This window comes from Lathamus discolor, chromosome 21, assembly GCF_037157495.1.
Source record: "Lathamus discolor isolate bLatDis1 chromosome 21, bLatDis1.hap1, whole genome shotgun sequence".
Lineage (NCBI taxonomy): Eukaryota > Metazoa > Chordata > Aves > Psittaciformes > Psittacidae > Lathamus > Lathamus discolor.
The window spans coordinates 163,951-186,090 of record NC_088904.1 but is presented as its reverse complement, the minus strand read 5'-3'; the positions used below and the strand labels follow the sequence as shown (position 1 = coordinate 186,090).

The window sequence follows — 22,140 nt, the reverse complement described above, 5'->3', positions numbered from 1 at the left end:
AAGGCCCTGTCCTACCTAGCAGGTACATTAAGCTCTCTCCCTTAATCTGTACAAGCCAGGCTGTTCCTTTCCCTCCTGAGTTTATGCTCAACCAAAGAAGGCAAAGGGCCTGGGAAAGGAGTGTGGCACATAGGGGTGGTGCAGCAGATCCTGGTTTGCAAATGTCACCTTCCCTCCCCAAAGTGGAGGTGGTTCCTGTGTGCTTGAAATGGCAAAATGAGGCATGGAGCTGGGGTGGGAGGTGAGAGGAGGGGAACAGGGGGTGAAATGGGATTGCTTGTCCCTGGCTGCTCCTGGGAGTCGCAGGGGAGGCCCTTTCAGGGGAGGCAGGGCTAAAACTCAAGAGTCCTTTTTTTGTGTCGGACACTGACTGTACAGAGGCTTTCCTGGAGTAAATCCATCCCTGTCCTGTGGGGTGCCAGCGTCGTGGCTCTGAATAGTGAGGCATATAAAACAGCAGATGCTGAATCAGGGATGAGAGTTCCTGAATGCTACAACCAAGGCATTCAGCTCTGAGGCTGCAGAGGAGCTCGAGCCTTGGTCAGAGCTGTGCCCAGATGAGGAGCTGAAGGCAGCAGGTCAGGCAATGTGTGCTGCAAGACCCAGGCAGGGTGGAAAGCTGGGGTTTCATCCCAGGGTTCCCCTTCGAGAGCTACTCGTCACATTCCTGAATACCCCCTCATGAAGCAGCATCAAATCGATTAAGGATCATCTCAATCAGTTTGTAAAGAGCTGAACCTTCCTACGGCAGAGCGCCTGTTCCCCACAAACCCGGGTACTGTCTCCTGTGGCTGTATAACCCCCAAAGCTGGAGTTAAATCGGGTCTCACAAGGCCATCTGTCAGCTTGGTTGAGATGAGCACAGCCAAGGAGCCAGTGCAAGATTTGTTCTCATTTTCTGCCTAGACAAGTCAATTTTATAAAGATGATTTTGGGGTGGGGGGGAGGTTTTGCTGGTGATGCCCTTGTTCACCTGAAGCATCATTTCTCTCTGAGATCTGCAGCTCCTTGTGCCTGGATCACCTTATCCATGGCACAAGTATTGGCGTTGATTCCACTCTTGGTACATGTACAGCAGCAGACACTTAGGAGCTGGGGATGAGAGCAGCTTGTGGTAATTATCACAAATTCAAGCTAATCTCCTGCTCTGGAACGGTGACAAAGTGCAGAATAGAGATTAGTGCAGCAGGAGAGTGGCCGTGGCAGGGAGAGCGCAGCGTCCCTCCGCCACGGTGTGCTCCCAGTGACTTCCAGCTTGGAGCACCATTTGCCCCTTTGGGTTCCTCTGTGGTACTGAGTTGTTCCTCCAGCTCGTGCCCTGAATGTTTGGGAGCCAAATACTCACTTAGTGCTGTATCTCCTGCACCACTGCAGGGCTTCTTGTTGAATGGTCAGAGTTGTATTGTCTTGGGCTGAAGAAGTGATTTTTGAGCACAAAACCTGATGATTAATTTGCTGATATGACAAAGGGGAATGGCTTTAAGCTCAAAGAGGGAAGATTTAGATGAGACGTTAGGAAGAAGTGCCTAAAGGAGCCTACAAGCAATCTGGAGAGGGGCTTTGGACAAGGGCCTGTAGGGACAGGACAAGGGGGAATGGCTTTAACCTGCCAGAGGGGAGACTGAGATGAGCTCTTAGGCAGAAGCTCTTCCCTGTGAGGGTGCTGAAGCGCTGGCACAGGGTGCCCAGAGAAGCTGTGGCTGCCCCATCCCTGGCAGTGCTTAAGGCCTTGGACATGGGCTCATGTTTCCATCTCTGAGATATCTGGTCTAAAAACCCTAATTTCTCACCGTTCAGTGTAATGGAGTAATGGTGGCTTCTCCCCAAGGCAGTGCTAGAGATAAATGATGCATTCATTTCTGTGGTATATTTGGATGTGGGTTCTATAAATAGATGCAATTATCAATGTGGTTTGTCAAGTGCCTTCTGAGTGGCTGGAAAGCAGCTTCCTTAGGGTCTCTGTGGGCTTCTTATGGAACTGACTCTTTGGTGCAGTCTGGACCTATTGCCCTGCAGCAGGGATTTACAAGAACTGTGTCTCCTGAAGCCTCTAAGAAACATCATTGCTAAGAAAATATGTGCATCTTTGCTTCTGGATGTTGAATTGTTTGGGTTAGCCCTGTCATTTCAGACTTCTGCACTGGTGAAACTGAAAACTGAACAAAAGGACCTGCTTTAAAGGCTTTCCAGCTTGCTTGACAGAGCAAAGCATCAGGCTGGTTTCTTGGTGGGGTTCTTGTTGGGCTTTTTCCCAATGTCCCTACTTTTACTGATGCTCTTCCCTTCTCTCCTCAGGTCTGGCACCGAAGAGGGCAGCCGTCACCGAGGTGAGATGTGTAAAGCTGGCCCTGTACATCCTGTGTTGGGAAAGGAGAACACAGAGCTCTGGGAAACGCTTCTGTCTGGCTTTTTCTGAGCAAAGCGGAATTCCAAAGTACCTTTAAGATGACTGAAAACTTGAGATCTGTTATCTGGGAGAAAGAAAATTAGTGGCAGGTCTCTGGAGTCCCTATGTTGGCATCACCACAGCCACAGAGGGGTTGTGAAGGGATTACGCCCACCCTGTGGGCCAGTTTTAGTTATGTCATCCCTGATGTCTCCTAGTAATTGGCTGAGGGAACCTCTTTCAGATCAGAACCTGAAGGTAATAAATAGAGGATCTGTGTTCTGGACATGTGCAGGGCTCTGTGTTGGGTATCACCTGCTCCTGGGAATGAGCCAAGGAGCCTGCAACTTGTGAAGCCATAAAACAAGGGAATATGTCAAGGGACTGATCTTCTCTCACCCCTAATCCAGGTCGCAGGTTGCTGAATCACTGTTACCTTCTGGTGCAAAGCTCTTCCCAGTTGGCAGCAGGGAATCTCGTGGGAGGATCTGTGCCTCAAAGCTGTTCCCTGAAGCCCACACTCTTAGTTTAGGGCAACATGTTCAACTGATTCTTGCTTGATCTGATTTTTCCATCACTCACCTGGGAGGCTGAACATCCTCCCATGGAACTGCCAGGGATGTGACACTTGATTCTTTTCTGCTTCCCCAGAAATAATCCTAGTAGGAAGCTCAACTTGTGTGGAAGTTGATTGCACTGTCAGTGCACAAATAGACCCACTTTTTCCAGGAGGGGAGCACTCGGAAACAACCTGGCTGTGCTCAGTGCTTGAAACAGGGCAGGAAATGAAGATCTATGCAGGAAAAATCACTGCCCTTTAGCACGAGCAGTCCCAAGCACTTGGAGCAGAAATAGCTCCAGTTCTTGAATCAGAGCTAAAACACAAAGAACAGCTGTAGTCTGAACAAAATTATCCATTGTCTGCTGTAGACATCACTTTGGAGAGGATGGGTCTGTGCAGCACACGAGAGAGACACTGAGATAATGTTGTTCCTTGGGAAATTGACCTTGAATCTCTCTGCATGCTGCTTAAAAGAATAGCCAAAATCTGGCCCTTCTTTAGAGTAACCAACCCCTACATGTCATTGGTGGAGTTTCAGCGTTTTCAGCTTCTGGTCTGGGCTTTAGCCATGCTCTTTCATTGCAGGGACCATCGCTACCGGGACAGCCTGGCCAAGGGAAGAAGATTGGTCATCGAAGCGTTGATGCTTCTGGTGAAACCACCTACAAAAAGGTTTGGTTTTGTGCAGTGGGAGTAGCTGCTGTGCGTACGTGGTAGGTTGAGAAGTTGGGGCCCAGTAGCTGCCAGTCTGAGATAGATTTTATTTTTTTTTTGTGCGGCACACTTTTGCTGCATAATCTTGCACATGGCAAACCTGGAAGCCTTAACCCAGCTCTTCAGCAGCTGGTAGAATTTGTTCAGCAGTGTGTAGTGCCTGGGATTGACCCCACAGGAGTCGTAGAAGTGACTATCGTAATCCATGGGTTGTTATTGGGGTAATCTGCTGTGAAATACTCACTGCTCTTTTACTTCCTGCCAGACCACCTCATCCACTCTGAAGGGGGCCATCCAGCTGGGGATTGGGTACACTGTCGGCAATCTGAGCTCCAAGCCAGAGAGAGATGTCCTGATGCAGGACTTCTACGTGGTGGAAAGCATTTTTTTCCCAAGGTAATGGAGACAGGGAAACAAAATAGATGAGCAGCCTGCTCATGAAAGGTGTCCCTGCCCATGGCAGAGTGCTGGAGCTGAAGGAGCTTTAAGGTCCCTTCAACACAAACCAGTTTGTGATTCTATGAGTTATTTCTTTTCTTCTCACTGATTCTTTTCAAGAGAGCTTCCTTCCATCTGTCTTTAGATCACTGAGTTGGATGCTCTGAATGTTTTAAATATGCATCCATCACCTTCAGACAGAACAGTGGGAAGTGCTAGATTCTGCAGCACAGTGGCTTGAAAGGAAGTACAATGCAAGATGCAGTACTGTCTGCTTGAGTTTGCTAGCCTTCCTCCATGCTTTTCTTTCTACATGTCAATCTAGAATTTCTGCCATGGAATTATACCATGTGTCCTGGGTTCAGATAATTTAAAACCTATTTTCTGTTGTTGTGCCACAGAAGAAAGATGGGTTTTTTGTTCTAATATTTCTTCTAGCAAAGCCAAATTCATCTTAAATATACAGTAGCCTTGCTGTGACTCTGCTTATCTTGTGAGTGGTAATAAGAGGCCCTGCTCATGCCACATCTCTCCTGTGCAGTGAAGGAAGTAATCTCACTCCAGCTCACCATTATGCTGACTTCAGGTTCAAGACCTATGCACCAGTGGCTTTTCGGTACTTCCGAGAACTCTTTGGGATTCGTCCAGATGATTATTTGGTATGGATTGTTCTTTCTCTTTCTTTCCTCCTTTGAGACAAGAAATTTGCCCCTAAATCAAGGCTGCCACCTATTCTTGCCTAAAAGGGACAGAAAAAGAGATAAAGAATGGTTCTGATCCCAGCAAGGAGTGGGAACAAGCTATGGATTTAGATACTGTGCTCGGTTTTGGAGGGGATCCAGTGATGGTCCCAGGAAGATTAGCAGCACTCAGTCCGTGTCTTCATTTGCTAAGAGGTGTAGCTGGGTTCCACTAGAGGGAAAGGGAATGATCTGTATCTATGTGTGCTGTGTGAGCTGTGCAGTGGGGTTCTCTCTCTGCTGCTTTGGGTGACAGTAACTCTCTGTTTACAAGCGCAAGGAGTGGTGTTCTGCTGGGTGCAACCTGTAAGTCCCCTTGGGCTCTGAGGACAAAGATGGAAATTTTTCCTTGTGTACTCACTCCAGAGCTATGTGAGTTGTAGTTATTTTAATCATCTTACAGAGACAGAGTAAAATACAGCTTGTTCTTGCGCTCAGAAAGCTTCTTAGAGCTGGAAAGGCCGTTTTTAAAATACCCACTAATACAAGCTGTCGGGGCTTGTAGTACACTGGGGTTGAAGTTGGTCCTTTGCATGTGTATGATGCCCTGCTCTTTAGAACTGAAGGACATTTATTGAGATAGGGAAGGAAACACATCCAAATGAGCACAGGGTTTTTTAATAGGCCTTTTTTCTGACTTCAGCTGTAGACAGGAGCAGTTGTAGCTGAGCACCTTCCAGTAGAAACAAATCTGTGCCATTGCATGGTTTGACAGCAGCAGTGGTCCCCATCTGTGCCACCCAAAATAACACTGGCTGATTTGATGCGTGGCTCAAAACTTGGGTGAGGCAAAGAGCCTGCCTCAACTGCAAAGGTCACAGCTCTGATTTGTTGTTTCTGCTTCCCCTGATTGTCTCTTGCCTGCCACAGCAGCAAATGCCTTTAATTATGCATGAGATAATTAACTTGATAAAGTCTTGGATCATTAATCTGTGCAGAGCTGAAAGCCGTTTTCAGTATGTAATGATGAGCAGTGAATTTATTGCTCTGATTATGTGCCTCACATCCCCTCCCTCCCTCTCCCTATCTTACCTCTTGCTGTGGCAGCTCTGACGTGATGCTGGCCTGAATTTGACCTACACGGTTACCTTAGGGTTGGTACCTGCTGCAAAGGGCATTTGTGTGCTTGCACTTTCCTCTTTTTTAACCATGTGCTCATTTGAGGACCTGCTGTTTGCATACTGATGTCTAGAAATGGCCTCCAAATCCAGTTCCTGATGCTGGACGCCTGTCCTGGGTTCAGCAGTAGCAGTCATTTTTCTCCTTCTTAGTAGCTGGTGCAGCACTGTGTTTTGACTTTTGGCCTGGGAACAGAGCTGATAACACAAATGTTTTAGTCTGACCAAGGACTTTCTGAGCCTCATGCTCTGCCAGGGAGGAGGGAAAGCCAGGAGGAAGCAGAGACAGGACACCTGACCCAAGCTAGCCAAAGAAGTATTCCATACCACAGCACATCATGCCCAGGATGTAACGGAGAGTTACCTGGAAGGGCACGGGCTCTCTTCAGGGGGGTCGAACTCATTCAGTGGGTGGTATTGTATTCTCTTCCCTTGTTATTTTCTCTTACCATTATCATTGGTGGTAGCAGTAGTGATTTGTGTTATACCTTAGTTACTGGGCTGTTCTTATCTTAACCCGTGGGAGTTACATTCTCTTGATTCTCCTCCCCATCCCTCCGGGAGCGGGGAACGCGGAGGGAGGAAGGAAAGAAAGAGGGAGAAAGTAGGGGGTGTGAGTGAGCGAGCTGTGTGGCTCGGTTTAAACCACAACAACCCCTTTGCTGTGCTTACACTGTACTGACCCTCTTCTTGTTTGGACACCTGGTCTGATACTTTTCATGTGTTTCCAGCAGGATTGAGGGGTGAGATGGGGATTTCTCTGTAACAGGGAGCACAAAGCCAGAGGAGGCTGCTGAGAATATACAGTGCACTCTCTTCCCTCCAGCACAGCGATACGTGGTACCCTGAGCAGATTGTCATGTCTCTTAAAATCCCATCTTTCCCTCTGCACTTGTGGTGATGTTCTGAAAGAAGCCTAAATGTCAGACACAGTGGGAGAAGAGAAGATGTCATTATGAAGCCTGGATGTTGCTGAAAGCAGATGATTAGCTTTATCCTCAGCAGTTGGGATGCTCTGAACTGTAATCTCAGTCTCTAATAGTAAACTGGCCATCCACTTTGCTTAGACCTACTCTGTAATGAAAATAGTTCTCACTGAAGCTTTGCTACCCCTTCATTTCCTGGCTGGAGAAAGCCCTCAAGGGTGTAGGACTCAGTGTGCAATGAGTGAGGCCTAAAAACATGATCTTTTTTCTCTTTTCCTCCCTAGTATTCGCTATGTAATGAACCTCTGATAGAGCTGTCGAACCCTGGTGCCAGTGGTTCTCTGTTCTACGTCACCAGCGACGATGAATTCATCATAAAAACTGTGATGCACAAAGAAGCTGAATTCTTACAGAAGCTCCTTCCTGGCTACTACATGGTGTGTACCCCCCAGCACCAATGTTAACACAAATCCAGGCCCAGAAGCACAAATCCTGCCAAGTATTTGCAAAGCCCTTGTCCCTGGTTTATCCTGGGCCAGAAAACAGCTCTTGATTTCTGACTTCTGGAGAGGTGAAGAGAGCTGATATTTTTAAACTTGAAGTTCCCACTTGCTATGTTTATTTCTCCTCCAGTTTGGTTTCCCTTTTTTAGCTGCTGTTGATGGGGAAAGCAGGGAATTTCCAGACTTGGTTATTTGTGCAGAGAGTGCTGAAAACCCCATTCCCTGTATTCAAGGCATAGTGGTATTTTCAGGTCCTAAAGCCAGTGAAATGCAGGAGTTTGTCACATGTGCAGTAAGTTCTCATGTAAAGTTGAGAAGAGCTCTAAATGAAGACCTCGCATCTGACTGTTCCAGGACCTGTTCACTATGAAGGCGCTGGCACAGGGTGCCCAGAGAGGCTGTGGCAGCCCCATCACTGGCAGTGTTCAAGGCCAGGTTGGACACAGGGGCTTGGAGCAAGCTGCTGTGTCACTGCCTGTAGCAGGGGTTGGAACTGGAGGAGCTTTAAGCTCCCTTCAACCTAACCCATTCCATGGTTCTGTAACACATGTTGAACACAGCAGCTCTCTGCCACAATGACCTTTCCCTATGTTTTTTCCCAACCCTTCTGCAGAACCTGAACCAGAACCCCCGGACACTGCTACCAAAGTTTTATGGACTCTACTGTGTGCAGTCAGGGGGCAAAAACATTCGTGTGGTCGTGATGAACAACATCCTGCCTCGTGTGGTGAAAATGCACCTGAAGTTTGACCTGAAAGGCTCCACCTATAAACGCCGGGCATCCAAGAAGGAAAAAGAAAAGTCCAGCCCTACGTACAAGGATCTAGACTTCATGCAAGACATACCTGAGGGCCTGATGTTGGATGCAGACACCTTCACTGCACTGGTGAAAACGTTGCAACGTGACTGCCTGGTAAGGAGGGGAGCAGGTTAATGAAGTTCCATGGCTCTCAAGCATGACAAAGAGCAAATGATTGAGAAGCTTACTAATCTGCTAACCCCAAAGCAGGATAGATCCCTTCTCTTGTGCTTTTCCCTGAAAGCAAAGCAGTGGAGTTGGATTTCATGACAGCCTTTGAGGACTAAGGCTGTATTCCTTTGCCTGGTGCCTCATATCATGGCAGTCTGCTCCACTTGAAGCTGATCTGTTGCGACTAAATACTTTTTTTCTGTATAGTGTGCAGCACATACATGGGACGACACTGTTACTTGCAAGCCTTTGGCCCGTTGGGTTGATTGTGGGATGGCCAGACTCCATTCAATCAAGTTCAGAGATGACTTTTGATTCAGAACTGTTCAGGCTCTGGCAAAGATAGAGGGGATGTGGACAGGCTGTCCCATGCTTTGGTATCTGTGCTGCATTTGAGCTGCTGGCCTGATATTTTGTCTTTGTTCTTAAACTCAATACTAACCTGTAGGTGTTGGAAAGCTTTAAAATCATGGACTACAGCCTCCTGCTTGGGGTTCATAACATAGACCAGCAAGAACGGGAGCAGCAGTCCGAGGGAGCCCACAGCACGTCGGATGAGAAGCGTCCTGTGGGGCAGAAGGCACTTTACTCCACGGCCATGGAGTCCATCCAGGGTGGGGCTGTCCGGGGGGAGTCCATAGACACAGATGACGCGTAGGTGAAAACCTGGTTCACTTGGGGGAGGGGGGGGTGGAGATGTGGAGGCTGGAGTAGTAAATCCCAAATGAGGCCCATATGAACTGTCAAGAGTGAGCATCTCTCCTGGGGGTTGTGGTACTGCTGCCAGTAAAGCAGCATGGTGTGAAAGCGGGAAGCTGAGGTGGGAAATAGTGCTGGAAGACTCCAGCCTCATATCTCTCTTCTTAGGCCAATCTATAGGTTGGCAGCTCCTGTAACAGCCTCTGAACATGTACCTGTGCTCTGGGAAGCATAAGCTTGCTCAGTTCTAGCTGAGCATCCTAATACTGGAGGGGAAGTAGGGATCAGCCTGTCCCTAGGAGCTTGGAGTTAATTCTCCATCACTCCATCTCTGGAATCCTTGGCAGTAGAATAGAATAGTTTGGGTTGGAAAGGACCTTAAGATCATCCAGTTCCAGCACCCCTGCTGTGGGTAGTGACACCACATGCTAAACCATGTCACCCAAGGCTCTGTCCAACCTGGTCTTGAACACTGCCAGGGTTGGAGCATTCACAACTTCCTGAGGCCATCCCCATGGGGTTAGCAGACAGCAGCGCAGACAAATGCTGGAGTAACTGGTGGAGCTGTGTGTTGATGGGGTTGCCCAGAACCTGTCTTGTGCCTGCCCTGTGGCTCTCATGACTGCCTCTGTGGCTCTGGGTACCAAACATGCTAACAAGTGGTAGAGTTTGCTCTTTGTTGGTGTCTGAAACCAGCTGCTCCAGTTTTGATGGAGGATCAGTCACAGCAGAGCCAGGATAATGCTTTGGTATTTCCATTCTTCCAAGCAGCATCATTAATTCCAGTGGCATTCTTTTGTTGTATGCTGGGGCTTGTGGTTGCTGCACCTGTGACAGGACTGGTGTTAATGTGGATGGATCTGGAAACACCCTCATCCTCGAAAGTTTGCTGCCCTAATAGGCAGGCAGCTTGCGGTGACCTGATAAATATTCTGAGCCCCAGAATAAGAAGTCCTGTAGCTAAGAGAAGACAATGTGGTGCTGCCTGGCCCAGGCAGAGCTGTCACCTTTGGTTCTGTCCTGATTGTGGGTGTTTGGTGATCCAGGCAGGCAGGAACCCTGGGGACAGCTGGTGTGAGATGTGCTGTGTCAGTCAGTGACTTCCCCTGGTTGTGCACAAAAGTGGCTTTGCAGGTTTTACACTGTGACCACCATATCAGAGCCCTCTTTTCAGTGCTGCTGCTGCTGCCCACCCTTCTGCAGAGCTCAGAGTGTTATTTTGGGGTGCACTCACTGAAGTTTTGTTCCGCCTGCAGGATGGGAGGAATCCCAGCGGTGAATGGCAAAGGAGAGCGTCTCCTGCTCCATGTAGGAATAATAGATATCCTTCAATCATACAGGTAGGTAACTTTGCAGTTGTCTGTCCTTTAAGGATGTTAACATCTATTTTAATCCTGAATGGAAGCAGCAAGGTTTTCCTCTGCTGAAGGGTTTGCTAATGAGTAGGCAGGCTGCCTAAAGCTGTCTGTCTGTGCGTGGCGGGGGCCGTGGATTCTTATCCTGTCCTTAGAACAGCTGGTGATGCAGAACCATTCCTCTAAGGTATAATAGGTTTCCAAGGCATCATAAATCCAGGGCTCGAAGTTGATTTTCTGCTCCTCTTGGAGCCCAGCTCTCCTTCCCTGTAGGGTTCCCAGGCAGTCCTGACCTGGCTCAGAGGTGCCAGTGTGCTCAGCCGACCTGTCTTGGCTGGAGGAAAGCTGCACTTGTATGAAGGAGGAATTGTTAGCAGCTCAGTGATCTCCCCTGTGTGGTTTTGACATAGAGTATGTGCCTGAATCTGTCCCTTTCTCTTCACTTTTCCCCTGGAATTTAGGTTCATCAAGAGGCTAGAACATACCTGGAAGGCCCTTGTCCATGACGGGGTGAGTGTCTGTCCAGGCCATGGCAGGATTACCTGCCTTGGCTTCCTTTGTGCTACTTGCTGCTGATTACCTTGCTATTTATAGTGCCTGAACTGGCACAGTTGAAGCTGATGGAAGGAATAGTTCTTGCCTCTTATGCCACCAGAGAGGCGTAGTGCCACTTATTCCCAATCAGGTTTTCTTGCTCACTCCACCTCCTTGCATGTTTAGCTGTTGTGCTACCAGCTTTCCTCCTCTACTCCCATCTGTCATTTTCTTCCTCCCCATGACACCAGGAGCTGTACACACACATTGTGTGCATTCGGGTGTGTATTCAGGAGTCCTCTGTTTGCTCTCTTTGACTGTTTCCACTCCAGTAACTATCTGCTAATAAATCCCTCTCAGTGCTTCCCTGCTGCCATGTCTCCTGCAGCAGCCGTGTGCACGTTTACAAAAGAACAACCTTGGATGTGGAAACTACTTCTCAGCATCACAGATCCTGGCTTCCCTTAAATAATAAGGCAAAGGAAGTGTGTGGCTGCCGAGTCACAGTGGCACAGTGAAACAGCAGAGACAGAGACAGCTCCGGGTTTATGATTTTCAACTTAAAAGTGCTAACTGTGAGATGTGTGGAGAAACTTGGCTGCACGCTGGGGTCGGTGCCATGTGAAAGGTCCCTGGATGTGCCTTGAATGGCAGCAGAGCCAGGAGAAATGTCATGTGTGTAAAACTCCAGAAGGCTACTAAGGAATAAAATCACCAAAATCCATTCTAAAGTTACAGCCAGAATATAATAAAATGCAATCAAATCAAAGGCAATGCTCCAGGCTTATTTATAGCATTAATCAGCTCATTTCAGTTAAGCCTTTCCATTTTAAGGCTCTATCAGGGCTAAGTGTTGAAATAGAAGAGACTCTGCTGGTTGTGACAGAAATTCTGCATTGAGGGGTAATTTTCCAATGCAATAACTGCTTTTTGCCTCTGCAGGACACGGTGTCTGTGCACAGACCCAGCTTCTACGCAGAGAGGTTCTTCAAATTCATGACCAACACAGTGTTCCGAAAGAATTCTTGTAAGTACCTTACACAAGAGTAAGCCCTCATAAGCCCTTACTTACTCTTACCCAAGAGTAAGTAAGTATGCCCTCGTGATGAGTCAAAGCAGTTGTGCTGCTTTGGTCCACGTGGAGGGTTTCTGGGGTAGAGTCTGAGCAGGCTTCTCCACTGGGGGGAAGAGCAAAGCCCTCCGGTTGCCATGGCTTGCTTTGCTCTGCTCAGACTGGCCCCAGGAGCTCTCATCTCCCCGCAGGCTGGCTCACACTCAGCCCTCGGGAGATGGCACTTGCAGATTACATGGGTATGTGTGCCAGAGGGTGGAGAACTCTCTCCCTCTAGGAAGGGTAAACTGCCTTTGGTGTGCCAGGAGTTCAATGCCTGAGCACCCTCTGGGGAAGAAATTGTTCTTCATCTCCATCTAAACCTCCACTGGTGCAGCTTGAGGCTGTTTCCTCTTGTCCCATCCCTTGTTTCTTGGAAGCAGAGACCAACCCCCTCCTGGCTCCATCCTCCTGACAGGCAGTTGTAGGGAGCGATCAGGTCCCCCCTGAGCCTTCTCTTCTCCAGACTGAACCCTCCAGGTCCCTCAGCCGTTCCACATCACACTTGTGCTCCAGGCCCTGCACCAGCTCCACTGCCCTTCTCTGGCCCTGCTCCAGCCCCTCAATGTCTCTCTTGTGAGGAGCCCAGAGCTGAACACAGGATTTGAGGTGTGGCCTCAGCAGTGCCCAGCACAGGGGCACAACCACTGTCCTGGTGCTGCTGATGCAGGCAGGATACTATTGGCCTTCTGGCTACCTGGGCACAAGCTGGCTTATGTTCAGCTCCATCACTCAGCACGCCCGGGGCCTTTTCTGCCAGGCAGCTTTTCATCCACTGTGGTTGCTGGTAGGAATTTCATCTCCTTTCCCTCCTGTCGTCCAGCTCTGAAGTCATCTCCCTCAAAGAAAGGGCGCAGTGCCTTGCTGGCTGTCAAGACTGCTGGTCCAACGGCTGCATTTTCAGCTAGCCAGCTTCCCTCTGAAAAGGATGAGACACAGTATGACCTTCGTGCAGCCCGGAGCTACCCCACACTTGACGATGAAGGTAATGGTCTGGTGTGGTGCCTCATGGCCCTGTGATTACCCTCTCTCTTGTAGCAATTCCTTAGGATCCTCCCCCATCCTTGTCAAGTTCCCCACTGTCCACTGACCATGTCTTCCTTGATGGATTGCTCTTCACTGCTGTGTCTTCGCAGGTGCTAAGCTTCACCAGGACAGGGGAGAATGTGAGAGTATGCTCTCTGGTCACAGCACCAGGAGTTAGTTGTTTGGGGAAGCAGCTCCTCTGCATTGAAGACTGAATCCCTTCTTTGCAGCACTGTATGGTTCTGAGTAAAAATGCTTGCTTGTGTCACTGCTGCAAGGCACCAGCAGTCATAGCCCTTAAAAAAAGGGGTGCAATGGAAGGGCTGGGAGCTTTAGGACTCTAATGACAGTGTCTGAATAGTTATAAGGGCCATCAGAAAAAAGACAGTTTACCTGGTTCTGTGCTGCCTTTTGTTTGCTTTCCATCTGGGCTGGCCTTACACGACTGGTGAAGGGCAGGCTCCTCGAGTGCAAGGCAGCAAGCACTGGATTCATCCCTTAATTCACTTGGATATTTATCTCCAGTGATCCAAGACTTTTAATCCAGCTTTGGTTGCCAGTGAGATGCCTTCACTGGCATTACATTTCCTGTAGTGTCTGTCTGTCCCAGTGGGAATGGTGCTTACTGGCTCTCATTTAGAGGATGCTTTGGAAGACACTTGCATTCATGAACCCAGCTAAACTTCCTGCAGTTTGTATTTGAAGTGAGCAGTCCCAGGGAGGGTGGGAAGGTTGATGGTGGAGCAGCCTCTCACAGGGCTGGTGTATGAGGTGTTGGTGTTTGACCTACTCATCCTTTTCTTCCTCTGTCTCTCCTGCCCTCCACTCTGGACCAGCAGGCAGGCCAGACCTGCTACCCTGCACACCTCCTTCCTTTGAAGAAGCTACCACAGCTTCCATAGCCACAACGCTGTCTTCAACATCTCTGTCTGTTCCCGAGCGATCCCCTTCGGAGACCTCTGAGCAGCCCAGGTACAGGTGAGTACAGTGCCCACCCATCCCTGCCCTGCTGCAGCCAGGCAGCTGCAGATCCTCCTCATGCTGCACATCTCAGCAGCTGCCCTGTGATCTGGAATGTTAATGACTGCCTTTAATGAAACCTCTCCTGGGAGCAAACAGACACAGCTTTGGTGGGATTAATTATTGCTGGGAGAAGTGTCAGCTGTTAAGCAGAACATCTCCCTCATGGGGTGGGGAGTTAGAGCTGGGAGCAGTACAGGATTCCTGTCTTAAATCACTCCTTAAACTCTACTGTTCTTGTTTCCTTCTGCAGGAGGCGTACACACTCCTCAGGGCAGGATGGCAGGTAAGGAAAGTCTCATCTTGTCTTGAACTGCTGTACAGAAACCTCAAATTCATCCCTATGTCTCTTGAAGGGCTGAATGTGAATTCCAGCAGCCCCAAGATTTTGGCACGGTCCTCTGCAGGGATGATGATCTGCTTCCTGCAATCAAATGATCCCAGTTATTTAGACAGAATTTTCCTTAAAAGTGAATCTCTCAGTGCTTTGTGAGGAAAACAGAATCACAGAATGGTTTGGGTTAGAAGGGACCTTAAAGCTCCTCCAGCTCCAACCCCTGCCACGGGCAGGGACACCTTCCCTTAGAGCAGCTTGCTCCAAGCCCCTTCCAACCTGGCCTTGAGCACTGCCAGGGATGGGGCAGCCACAGCTTCTCTGGGCACCCTGTGCTAGCGCCTCAGCACCCTCACAGGGAAGAGCTTCTGCCTAAGAGCTCATCTCAGTCTCCCCTCTGGCAGGTTAAAACCATTCCCCTTGGCCTGTCCCTACAGGCCCTACTACAAAGCCCCTCCCCAGGTTTCTTGTAGCCCCTATAGGTGCTGGGAGCTGCTCTAAGGTCTCCCCAGAGCTGCTTATTCTGATCTGCTGGGGAATCCCCTCTGGGGTTTTGAGAGGAAGAGGAGTGAGTTGCCTGGCATGGAGCTGGATGGAAGTGCTGGCTTTTGGCTCTGGCTTCCAGCCAGGGGTGGCACAGAGCAGGACAGTGCTGCCAGTGAACCTGGAGCTCGTTTTATTCCCAAGCATGTGCCATTTTCTCCTTCCCATGAGGACTGTGGAGCCAGCCCTGCTAGCACAGGCAGTTACTGCAATAGCATAAGGTGTTAAACTGAAGACTCTCACAGACAGCTCCTGAATGTGCAGGTAAATCCAGTGTTAACCCTGGCGTGTGCTTGGGCAGCTTTGGGAGTCTCAGAAGAAGTCAGAGGCTTTAACCCTTGTGTGGTTGATACATAACGCCAGGCAAACTGTGGGCACAGGTGTTCCCCAGAGACCAGTTCTCTTTCCTCTTGTACTCCGTTGACACTGGCTATTTAATCCCTTTCTTCTTGTCTTCCTTTCTCACCTCGCTCTTTGGTTTCCAGGTCACACGAGGAGGTGCGGGTTGAGGAGGAGCTTCAGCAGATCAGTGTCGAGCTGGAGCCCAAGTGTGATGTTGAGATCGTAGCTCCTGAAGAAGATGGCAAAGAGTGAGTGTTCTGTGATGCTGGGCAGCTTTGCAGACCCCTGCCTGGTGTCATTTGGTCCTGGATGTGACAGTGGAGCATCTCCAGCACCTCTGTAGTAAATCATAGCTTTGCTTGCTCATTTTTGATAGACTCTATCATGTTTTCCCCCCTCCAGAGAGGCGGCTTCTTCAGCCTGTGCCATTGTAACATCCACAGCTACTATAGAGGTAGAGACAGCCAGCCAGGCCTCAGAACCAGCCAGCCAGGCCTCGGAACCAGCCAGCCAGGCCTCGGATGAAGATGATGTGCCAGTCACAGACATATACTTTGTAAGACACTCTCCCTGCCTGGCCAGTTAGGGGCGTGATGGGAAAGGTTGGACGAGGCGGTTGGGTGCAGGGCAGTGCCATCTGCATGTTGAGCACCTTGAGATCTTGACACTGGGTGGGTTTTTGAGTAGAGGCAAGTGGATTAACCCTTGAAGAATGCAAACCAGCATCTTGTAGGGCTCAGATGGGTGGCACTGCTGCTGTGGATGTAACCATAGGTGTGCTGCTCTACTTCCAAGCAGGGTGAAGAGTTTATCTAGGCCATGTTCACTCCTGGGACAAGCCAGGGTGAATGTAAGTGCAACTGAGGGGTTCTTCCTTCCTCAGCCAGAGAGCCCGGCTGCTTTCCTGAGCTCAAATGTGCCACAGTGGCCTAGAGCCAGAAGGGAGATGATTGCAGTGGGGCTGACCTTGGGCTCTGGTGAACTCTGGCTTTTCTTTTTCCTGCAGGCAGATACATTAGGTGATGCAGTGGAAATCTAGTGCTGAGACAGGGAGTAAGTGAGGTGGTTGCTGGTTGGCAGTAGAGTGCTGTGGAGCCTGGAGCTGTTCCTCAGTCAGCCATCACAATGTCTGAGCAGCTTCTACAGACCAGAGGAGAGTTTTTAGCCACATGGACATGCCCTGTGGGTTCCCAAAGCAGAGCTGAGAGTCTGACCGTGAGAGCTCTCCCCTGTGTCCAGTCACTGGAACCATCTCAGTAAAGGAGGTGCCCATATCCTTCCTGCTCCGACATGTTGCTTTTGGGTATGTGGTGATGGAGCTGAGCTGAGCCCTTGTGATGAGCTCTTTCAGGCTAACCTAAAAATGGCAATGTCTGCCTTTCCCTGTGCTTGCATGACTCTGCTGCAGAGCTGCTCACTCATTGCCGAGTCATCCCAAGGCTCGTGGGAGCTGTGGAAGGAATCAGCTCCATTTTAAAGGCTCGTCTGGTTTGGGTTTTTATGCATGCCAACAACTCCCTCCAACCCCACCCGCTCTTTCTTTGCCTGTGGATGGCAGCTGGCTGTAAGCTGCCTGTTCCAATGGCAAGTGTCTTATAGGAAAGGTCACCTTCTCTTCGTCCATGTCCCTGGGCATATGGACTCACCCACCAAATTGTGGGAGTCCTCTTTATCCCGAGGAAACCATCTGTGTGCAGTATGTGCTCCCAGAGAGCGTGACCGACTGCTCATCAGCATTTCATACTTCATCCGAGTCCTTGTTTTGTGTTAAATGTGTGTTGTGTGCTGTGGAGTGTTTCTCACTGCTGGGATGAAGAGAAAAGCTGATTTTGGGTTCCCATGGGCGCTGTCCTTGGAAAAGCACTTGAGCTGGAGCATGGGAGTGCAGCAGGACTGGAGCTGTGGCTGCTCACTGCCAGGAATGCTCCAAGGGTGATGGTCAAGGGGTGATTTGTCAAGTCCCAGCAGACTGTGATCTCTGGGAGTCTGCTCCTGAAAGGAGAGCACTTTATCCTCCTGTTCACCTGCAGGGGAACGAAAGTGCAGAGCTGGTGGCAGGGCTTGGGCACTGCTCTTCCCACGCACGGCTTTCCTGCCCGCTGAGCCCTTCAGGCCTGGAGCTGTCCAACCCGGTGGTTGTTGCTTTCTCTTTCATTCTCTTTTTCACATCATCTTTTTTTTTTCTTTTTTTTTTTTTTTCCCCTCTTGTTTCCTTTCTCACCTCGCTCCTCCTGGGGCCATCCAGTTCACAGATGGGAGGTACTGGATTTACTCTCCCCGCCAGCACAGATTCCGAACCACCTGGCTTCCCTCTGGGAGTGTAAGTGGACGTGCCAGCTCATAGGGGAGCAGAGCTGCAGCTTTGAAACACTGGGGCCAGTGCTCCTTTTCCCTTGGATGCTGGGGCTGTGTGTCATGTGGTGCAGAAGAAACCAGGGGAGCATACTGGAATCACACAAATGGATCTTCCCTGTAGGATCTTGCAGGACCACGTGCTCTGTCCTGCTTTTCTGCAGGCTGGTGCCACAGCTTCTGCCATGGTATGGGCTGTGCTATCACCCATTCCTCGGATGAACTTGCAAGCACCAGAACTGGCCAGAAAGGCATCTGAGCCTTTGTAGGTAATGTTAGACTCAGCCCAGGAAGCCAGATGAGATTCCAAAGAGACCATTAAGATGTTTCGAAGCTGCTAAAAACCCAAATCTGAGCTTTTAGGCTCATGGCAGGGATGGTGAGCAGCTGCTACAGCCAAAGGAGTTGCTGCTGGGTTAGGTGTTGTTTCAGCTCTCCAGCCCTTCTCAACAGCACCAGTGTGCTCCCTCCTCACTGCAGGTTTTCTGGGAGCAGTAGGGGTTTTACTTTCCTTGCCATAGGATGCAGGGAAGCAGTTGAGTATTTAAGAGCTGAATCCAGAGCTCAGACTGCTTCCCTTCTCAGGCTTTGGGAGAGCTGATCTGCTCAAAGGCAGTGCCAGAGCCTCAGCACAAGCATTTGTATAGCGTGGTCCTGCCATTGCCTGCAGTGGTGGGCATGGGGAAGCAGGGCCGTTGATGTGCTCCTGATGGCATCACAAAGTGCTGCACCTACCTGGCCAAGTGGGCAACACCCCCCAGCAGCTCCTCCTGCCCCTCAGCCTGGTTTGGCTGCCCCAGGACCAGGAGAGTTAATATCAAGCACCAGATGCTCTTTTATGTCTCCTCTGGGTTTGCAGCTCCCTGCATGCATCTGAGCTCCCAAAAGGCTCTGGAAGAGGCTGGCTGGAGCCTGCAGTTCAGTCGGGATGGATGAGCAACAGGATGTGGGGGAGGTCTTATGCAATGTTGAGCTTTTCTGCACCTCTAGCAGAGCCCTGTGAGAAGTTGCAGGCAAGGTTGCTCTTCCCTCCATTCTCTGCTAATGAAGCTGCAGTTATTGATGGGGTTCAGCATGTGGAGCCCAGTGCTTCAAAGCTCCTCTGGCTTTTTGTCATTAGTTTCTTGTACATTGTAGACTGTTAAGCCACCTCCAGGCTTTTTCCAAGCACCCAGTTCCATTTCTCTTCCTCTGCAAACACCAGGCTTTCAAAGGGTGCAGTTTCCTCTCTCTGGGAGCACCTCTGGAGACAAAAGAGCCCATTTGCAGAAGAAGTGGGGTCCCCCCTAGGAACACGGGAAGCAGACACCAGCCTTTGAATCCTTCAGGGCTTCTCTGAGCTGTGTCAGTAGCACAAGTGTCTTGTCACACGATGCCCAGTGCTGTGATAACCAGCTCCCTTGGCACGCACCCTCTTCCCCCTTATTCTTTCCAAGATCCACTTATGTTTTGCCTCCTTTGTCATATTCGTTCCCATCACTCCACTGTCTCCAAGACACTCAGTGATAACCGTTTCCTTTCCGTGGCCACCATCCACCATGGTCTAACCCACCCATCTGCTGCCTTGCTTGGCCTGCAGGGAAGGGGGAAGGCACAGCAAACCAGACCATGTTTCACTGTAAGATGCCAGCCTGTCTCATGCACATGGCTCAGGAAAAGGGAAGTTGAGGGCTGGGAGTGGGTAGCAAGAACCACGAGCTCTCTCACTGCCCTTAGGTAAGTCCTTGCCACGTGTCTCTCGGTTGCTCTAGAGCAGGGGTGCTGCTGTGGCAGGGAGGGAGCTGAGGTTTCTCTCGCATCTCAAAGCTCTAAAAAGCTGTCCCTGCAAGAGCAATCATTGTGCCATCCCTGCTACAGGGGAGCAGGGTGCAGTGTCAGCTGCTGGTGGGCTGTCCCATGTATGTACCAAAGATGAGGAAGGGTCCTCTGCTGAGAGCTGGCACCAAGCTCAGTTCTCTCCCTCAGGTGGACTGTTCTTATGTATTGTTTCCTACTCTTTTTATTTTCTCCTTTTATTTGTTCCCTTTTCTCTCCTTTGCTCCTTGCTCTGCTGCTGCTCTCCTTGCATTCTCCCCACCGTCTCTGGCCACTCTGACAGCCGACAGACGAGAGGAGTTGGGTTTACTCCCCGCTCCACTATAGCGCTCAGCTCCACTCTGTCTCTGATGAGGAGAGCGATACAGTAAGTGTACGAGACACGGGTGCTGGGTGCCCAGTGGGTCGAGGTCAGAGCTTGTGGCTGTGTCCCCTCAGCACAGGGGCTCTTGCATGGCTGCAGCAGAGCCCTGCTGCAACTTGGGTCAGCTCTGTGGCAGCAGGTGAGATCTCCTGTGGTGGCAGAGCAGGGGCTGTGGCTCATTCTGAATGGTGTGGTGCAGTGAGAGCTTTGGGGAGCTGAAGTTCTCCAGTGGGGTTGCTGTTACTGGAGGATGCAAGATTTACACCCTTGGGATTTCTTTCATGCTTGATGTGATTCTGGGGAGTTGGCTGGGCTCACATGGAACCACACACAGGGCCGAGGGCAGGTGCTGACTCTGTTTTCTCTGCCTCTTGCAGTAATCTCTATGCAGACACAGAAGCCCCAGAGAGCAGCGATTCCCTCTGCAGGTCGATGTGTTCCCTTTTTGTTGATGCAGCCATTCCAGTGGGATGAGGAAGAGCTTGCTGACACCAACCAGTATTGCTGCACTGCAGGATCCCAGGCACTGCATTTCAGAATGGAGCAAAACTATAACCGTGTCTTTCTACTTATCCCAGATGTGGGCAGCAAAGGAAACCACCCGCAGCTCCTGAGGGAGGCAGCAGCAGGGTGTAGAAAATCCTGAGTAGTAATACAGTGTTTTCCAGACGTGCACTACCCTAGCTACCTATCCATGTGTGATACTGTGAACCTTTTTAAGTTTTTAACCGTGTATTTATTTCTTTTACCTTTGCACAGAGACAGCACAAATGTGCTTTTTTAAACATTTAGTTTACTGCACTCTTTTTTTTTCCCCCTTTTTTTTTTGTTTCTTTTCTTTTCCTGACATATATTTGTGCATCAGAAAGGAGTGTGAGACCTCACTGGAGAACTGGTAGGAGCACGTTGCTGGGGAGGGCAGGGACCGGAGTGGCTTCACTGGAGGCAGCAGCATGGTCTGACCAACTGATGGAGTCGGGAGGTTTAAGGCTGTCCAGACTCTGCCACGGTTTTGCCGAGTGATCTAAGGCAAGTCACTTGACCACTCTGTGCCTCGGTTTCCCCCATGATAAGGGGTGCACAGTACCTGCTTCCGTTAAAGCACTTAAACCCTGGGATGAAAGGTGCTATGAAAATGCAATGTATTAAAGGCCATGGAATAGAATCACTCCCATGTTATAGTAGTCCAAAGTAGCCATGCCAATTTTCTTGGATTAAAGCATCACTGGTGACTTCTCTCAATCTGTGCCACTGTGTGGGGGCCGCAAGAACAATCCTGGACCAATCCCGAGGGACAGTGATGTTGTCAGCTCGCCTCTGGCTGTCGTGCTGGGTTCTGCCTTCACCATGTGCTGCACCACTGCATCACCCTCACTCTGTGCTCCGAGTCCCAACGCTTCATCTGAACTGACTGCCGCACCGGACACACTGGCACAGACGTGCACCTCCTGGGACCAGCTGTGCCTGGGCTGGACACTGCATCCCCGCTGGAGCCACTTAGCACCTTGCATGCTCATGGGTGTACTTGGAGGGGCACAATGATTGGGTTCACATAGATCATATGTACCTCAGGGTGGTCAGCGAGGCACTGGAGGCGGGAATGGGAGCTTGGCTCTGCCACCACATGCCGTGTTCATGGGCTGTGTTGGTGACTGGGATGTTGCCTGTGGTAACATCAGCTGCTGGGAATCACTGCTTCAGCTGTCTGAGATAGTTTGCTTCAGGAGGGCTTTAAAGCAAGGGCATTTGGTGTCACCAGGTGGTGTTAAGGCTTGCCCAACCGCCAGCAGGGCACACACCATAGCGTTGTCTTCAACTCCAGCAAGCTCATCCTCATCTCCTAGAGAGAAGAAAGGAAATCCTTTAGACCAGAAGGAGCCAGGTCTCATTCCTGTGCTTTATGAGCCTTGCTTGAGAAAGAGGGTCAAAATGTCTTTATTCTCATTACAATGTTCAGACTGTCCTTGGGATTCCTTGTAGAGGAGGGTGAGAAAGGGACCCTTCTCCCAGTCTGAATTCCCAGCAGTGCTCAGGACAGCTTAATTCAGATCCCAGAGGGGAACTGGGCTGGTGGGAATTGCTGCCACGTGCTGAACTTGGTGAGGATCTTCAGGAATGGTTGTTTTCTTGCCTAGCAGTGCAGAACCCAGACTTTCCCCTTTACCTGCAGATGCTGAAGGCTGTAAGGTGTGCTCCTCTCAAGAGCACAGGCTGCAGATCTTGCAAGCTGCTGACATTAGATGTATTCATGTATTTACCAAATCATCTATAAGAAGTCTTTAACTCTC

At 50.0% G+C, this 22,140-nt stretch overlaps 1 protein-coding gene across 3 annotated transcripts in view; it reads left to right on the top strand.

Moving 5' to 3' along the window:
• The window catches only part of PIP5K1C (phosphatidylinositol-4-phosphate 5-kinase type 1 gamma), a 34,555-nt gene extending 12,415 nt beyond the window's left edge, over positions 1-22,140 (top strand). Inside the window, exons 2-18 of one of the 3 annotated variants that reach the window (XM_065699933.1) lie at positions 2,296-2,327; positions 3,534-3,620; positions 3,928-4,058; positions 4,642-4,759; positions 7,169-7,321; positions 8,001-8,300; positions 8,806-9,011; positions 10,313-10,396; positions 10,873-10,921; positions 11,888-11,972; positions 12,880-13,041; positions 13,919-14,060; positions 14,356-14,388; positions 15,465-15,569; positions 15,724-15,877; positions 19,772-19,855; positions 20,230-22,140. In XM_065699933.1, the coding sequence (XP_065556005.1) occupies positions 2,296-2,327; positions 3,534-3,620; positions 3,928-4,058; positions 4,642-4,759; positions 7,169-7,321; positions 8,001-8,300; positions 8,806-9,011; positions 10,313-10,396; positions 10,873-10,921; positions 11,888-11,972; positions 12,880-13,041; positions 13,919-14,060; positions 14,356-14,388; positions 15,465-15,569; positions 15,724-15,877; positions 19,772-19,855; positions 20,230-20,232 (1,928 nt within the window). In that variant the 3' untranslated portion in view covers positions 20,233-22,140. The remainder of the gene's footprint in view (positions 1-2,295; positions 2,328-3,533; positions 3,621-3,927; positions 4,059-4,641; positions 4,760-7,168; positions 7,322-8,000; positions 8,301-8,805; positions 9,012-10,312; positions 10,397-10,872; positions 10,922-11,887; positions 11,973-12,879; positions 13,042-13,918; positions 14,061-14,355; positions 14,389-15,464; positions 15,570-15,723; positions 15,878-19,771; positions 19,856-20,229) is intronic. The other 2 variants (XM_065699934.1, XM_065699935.1) reach the window with 2 other exon arrangements.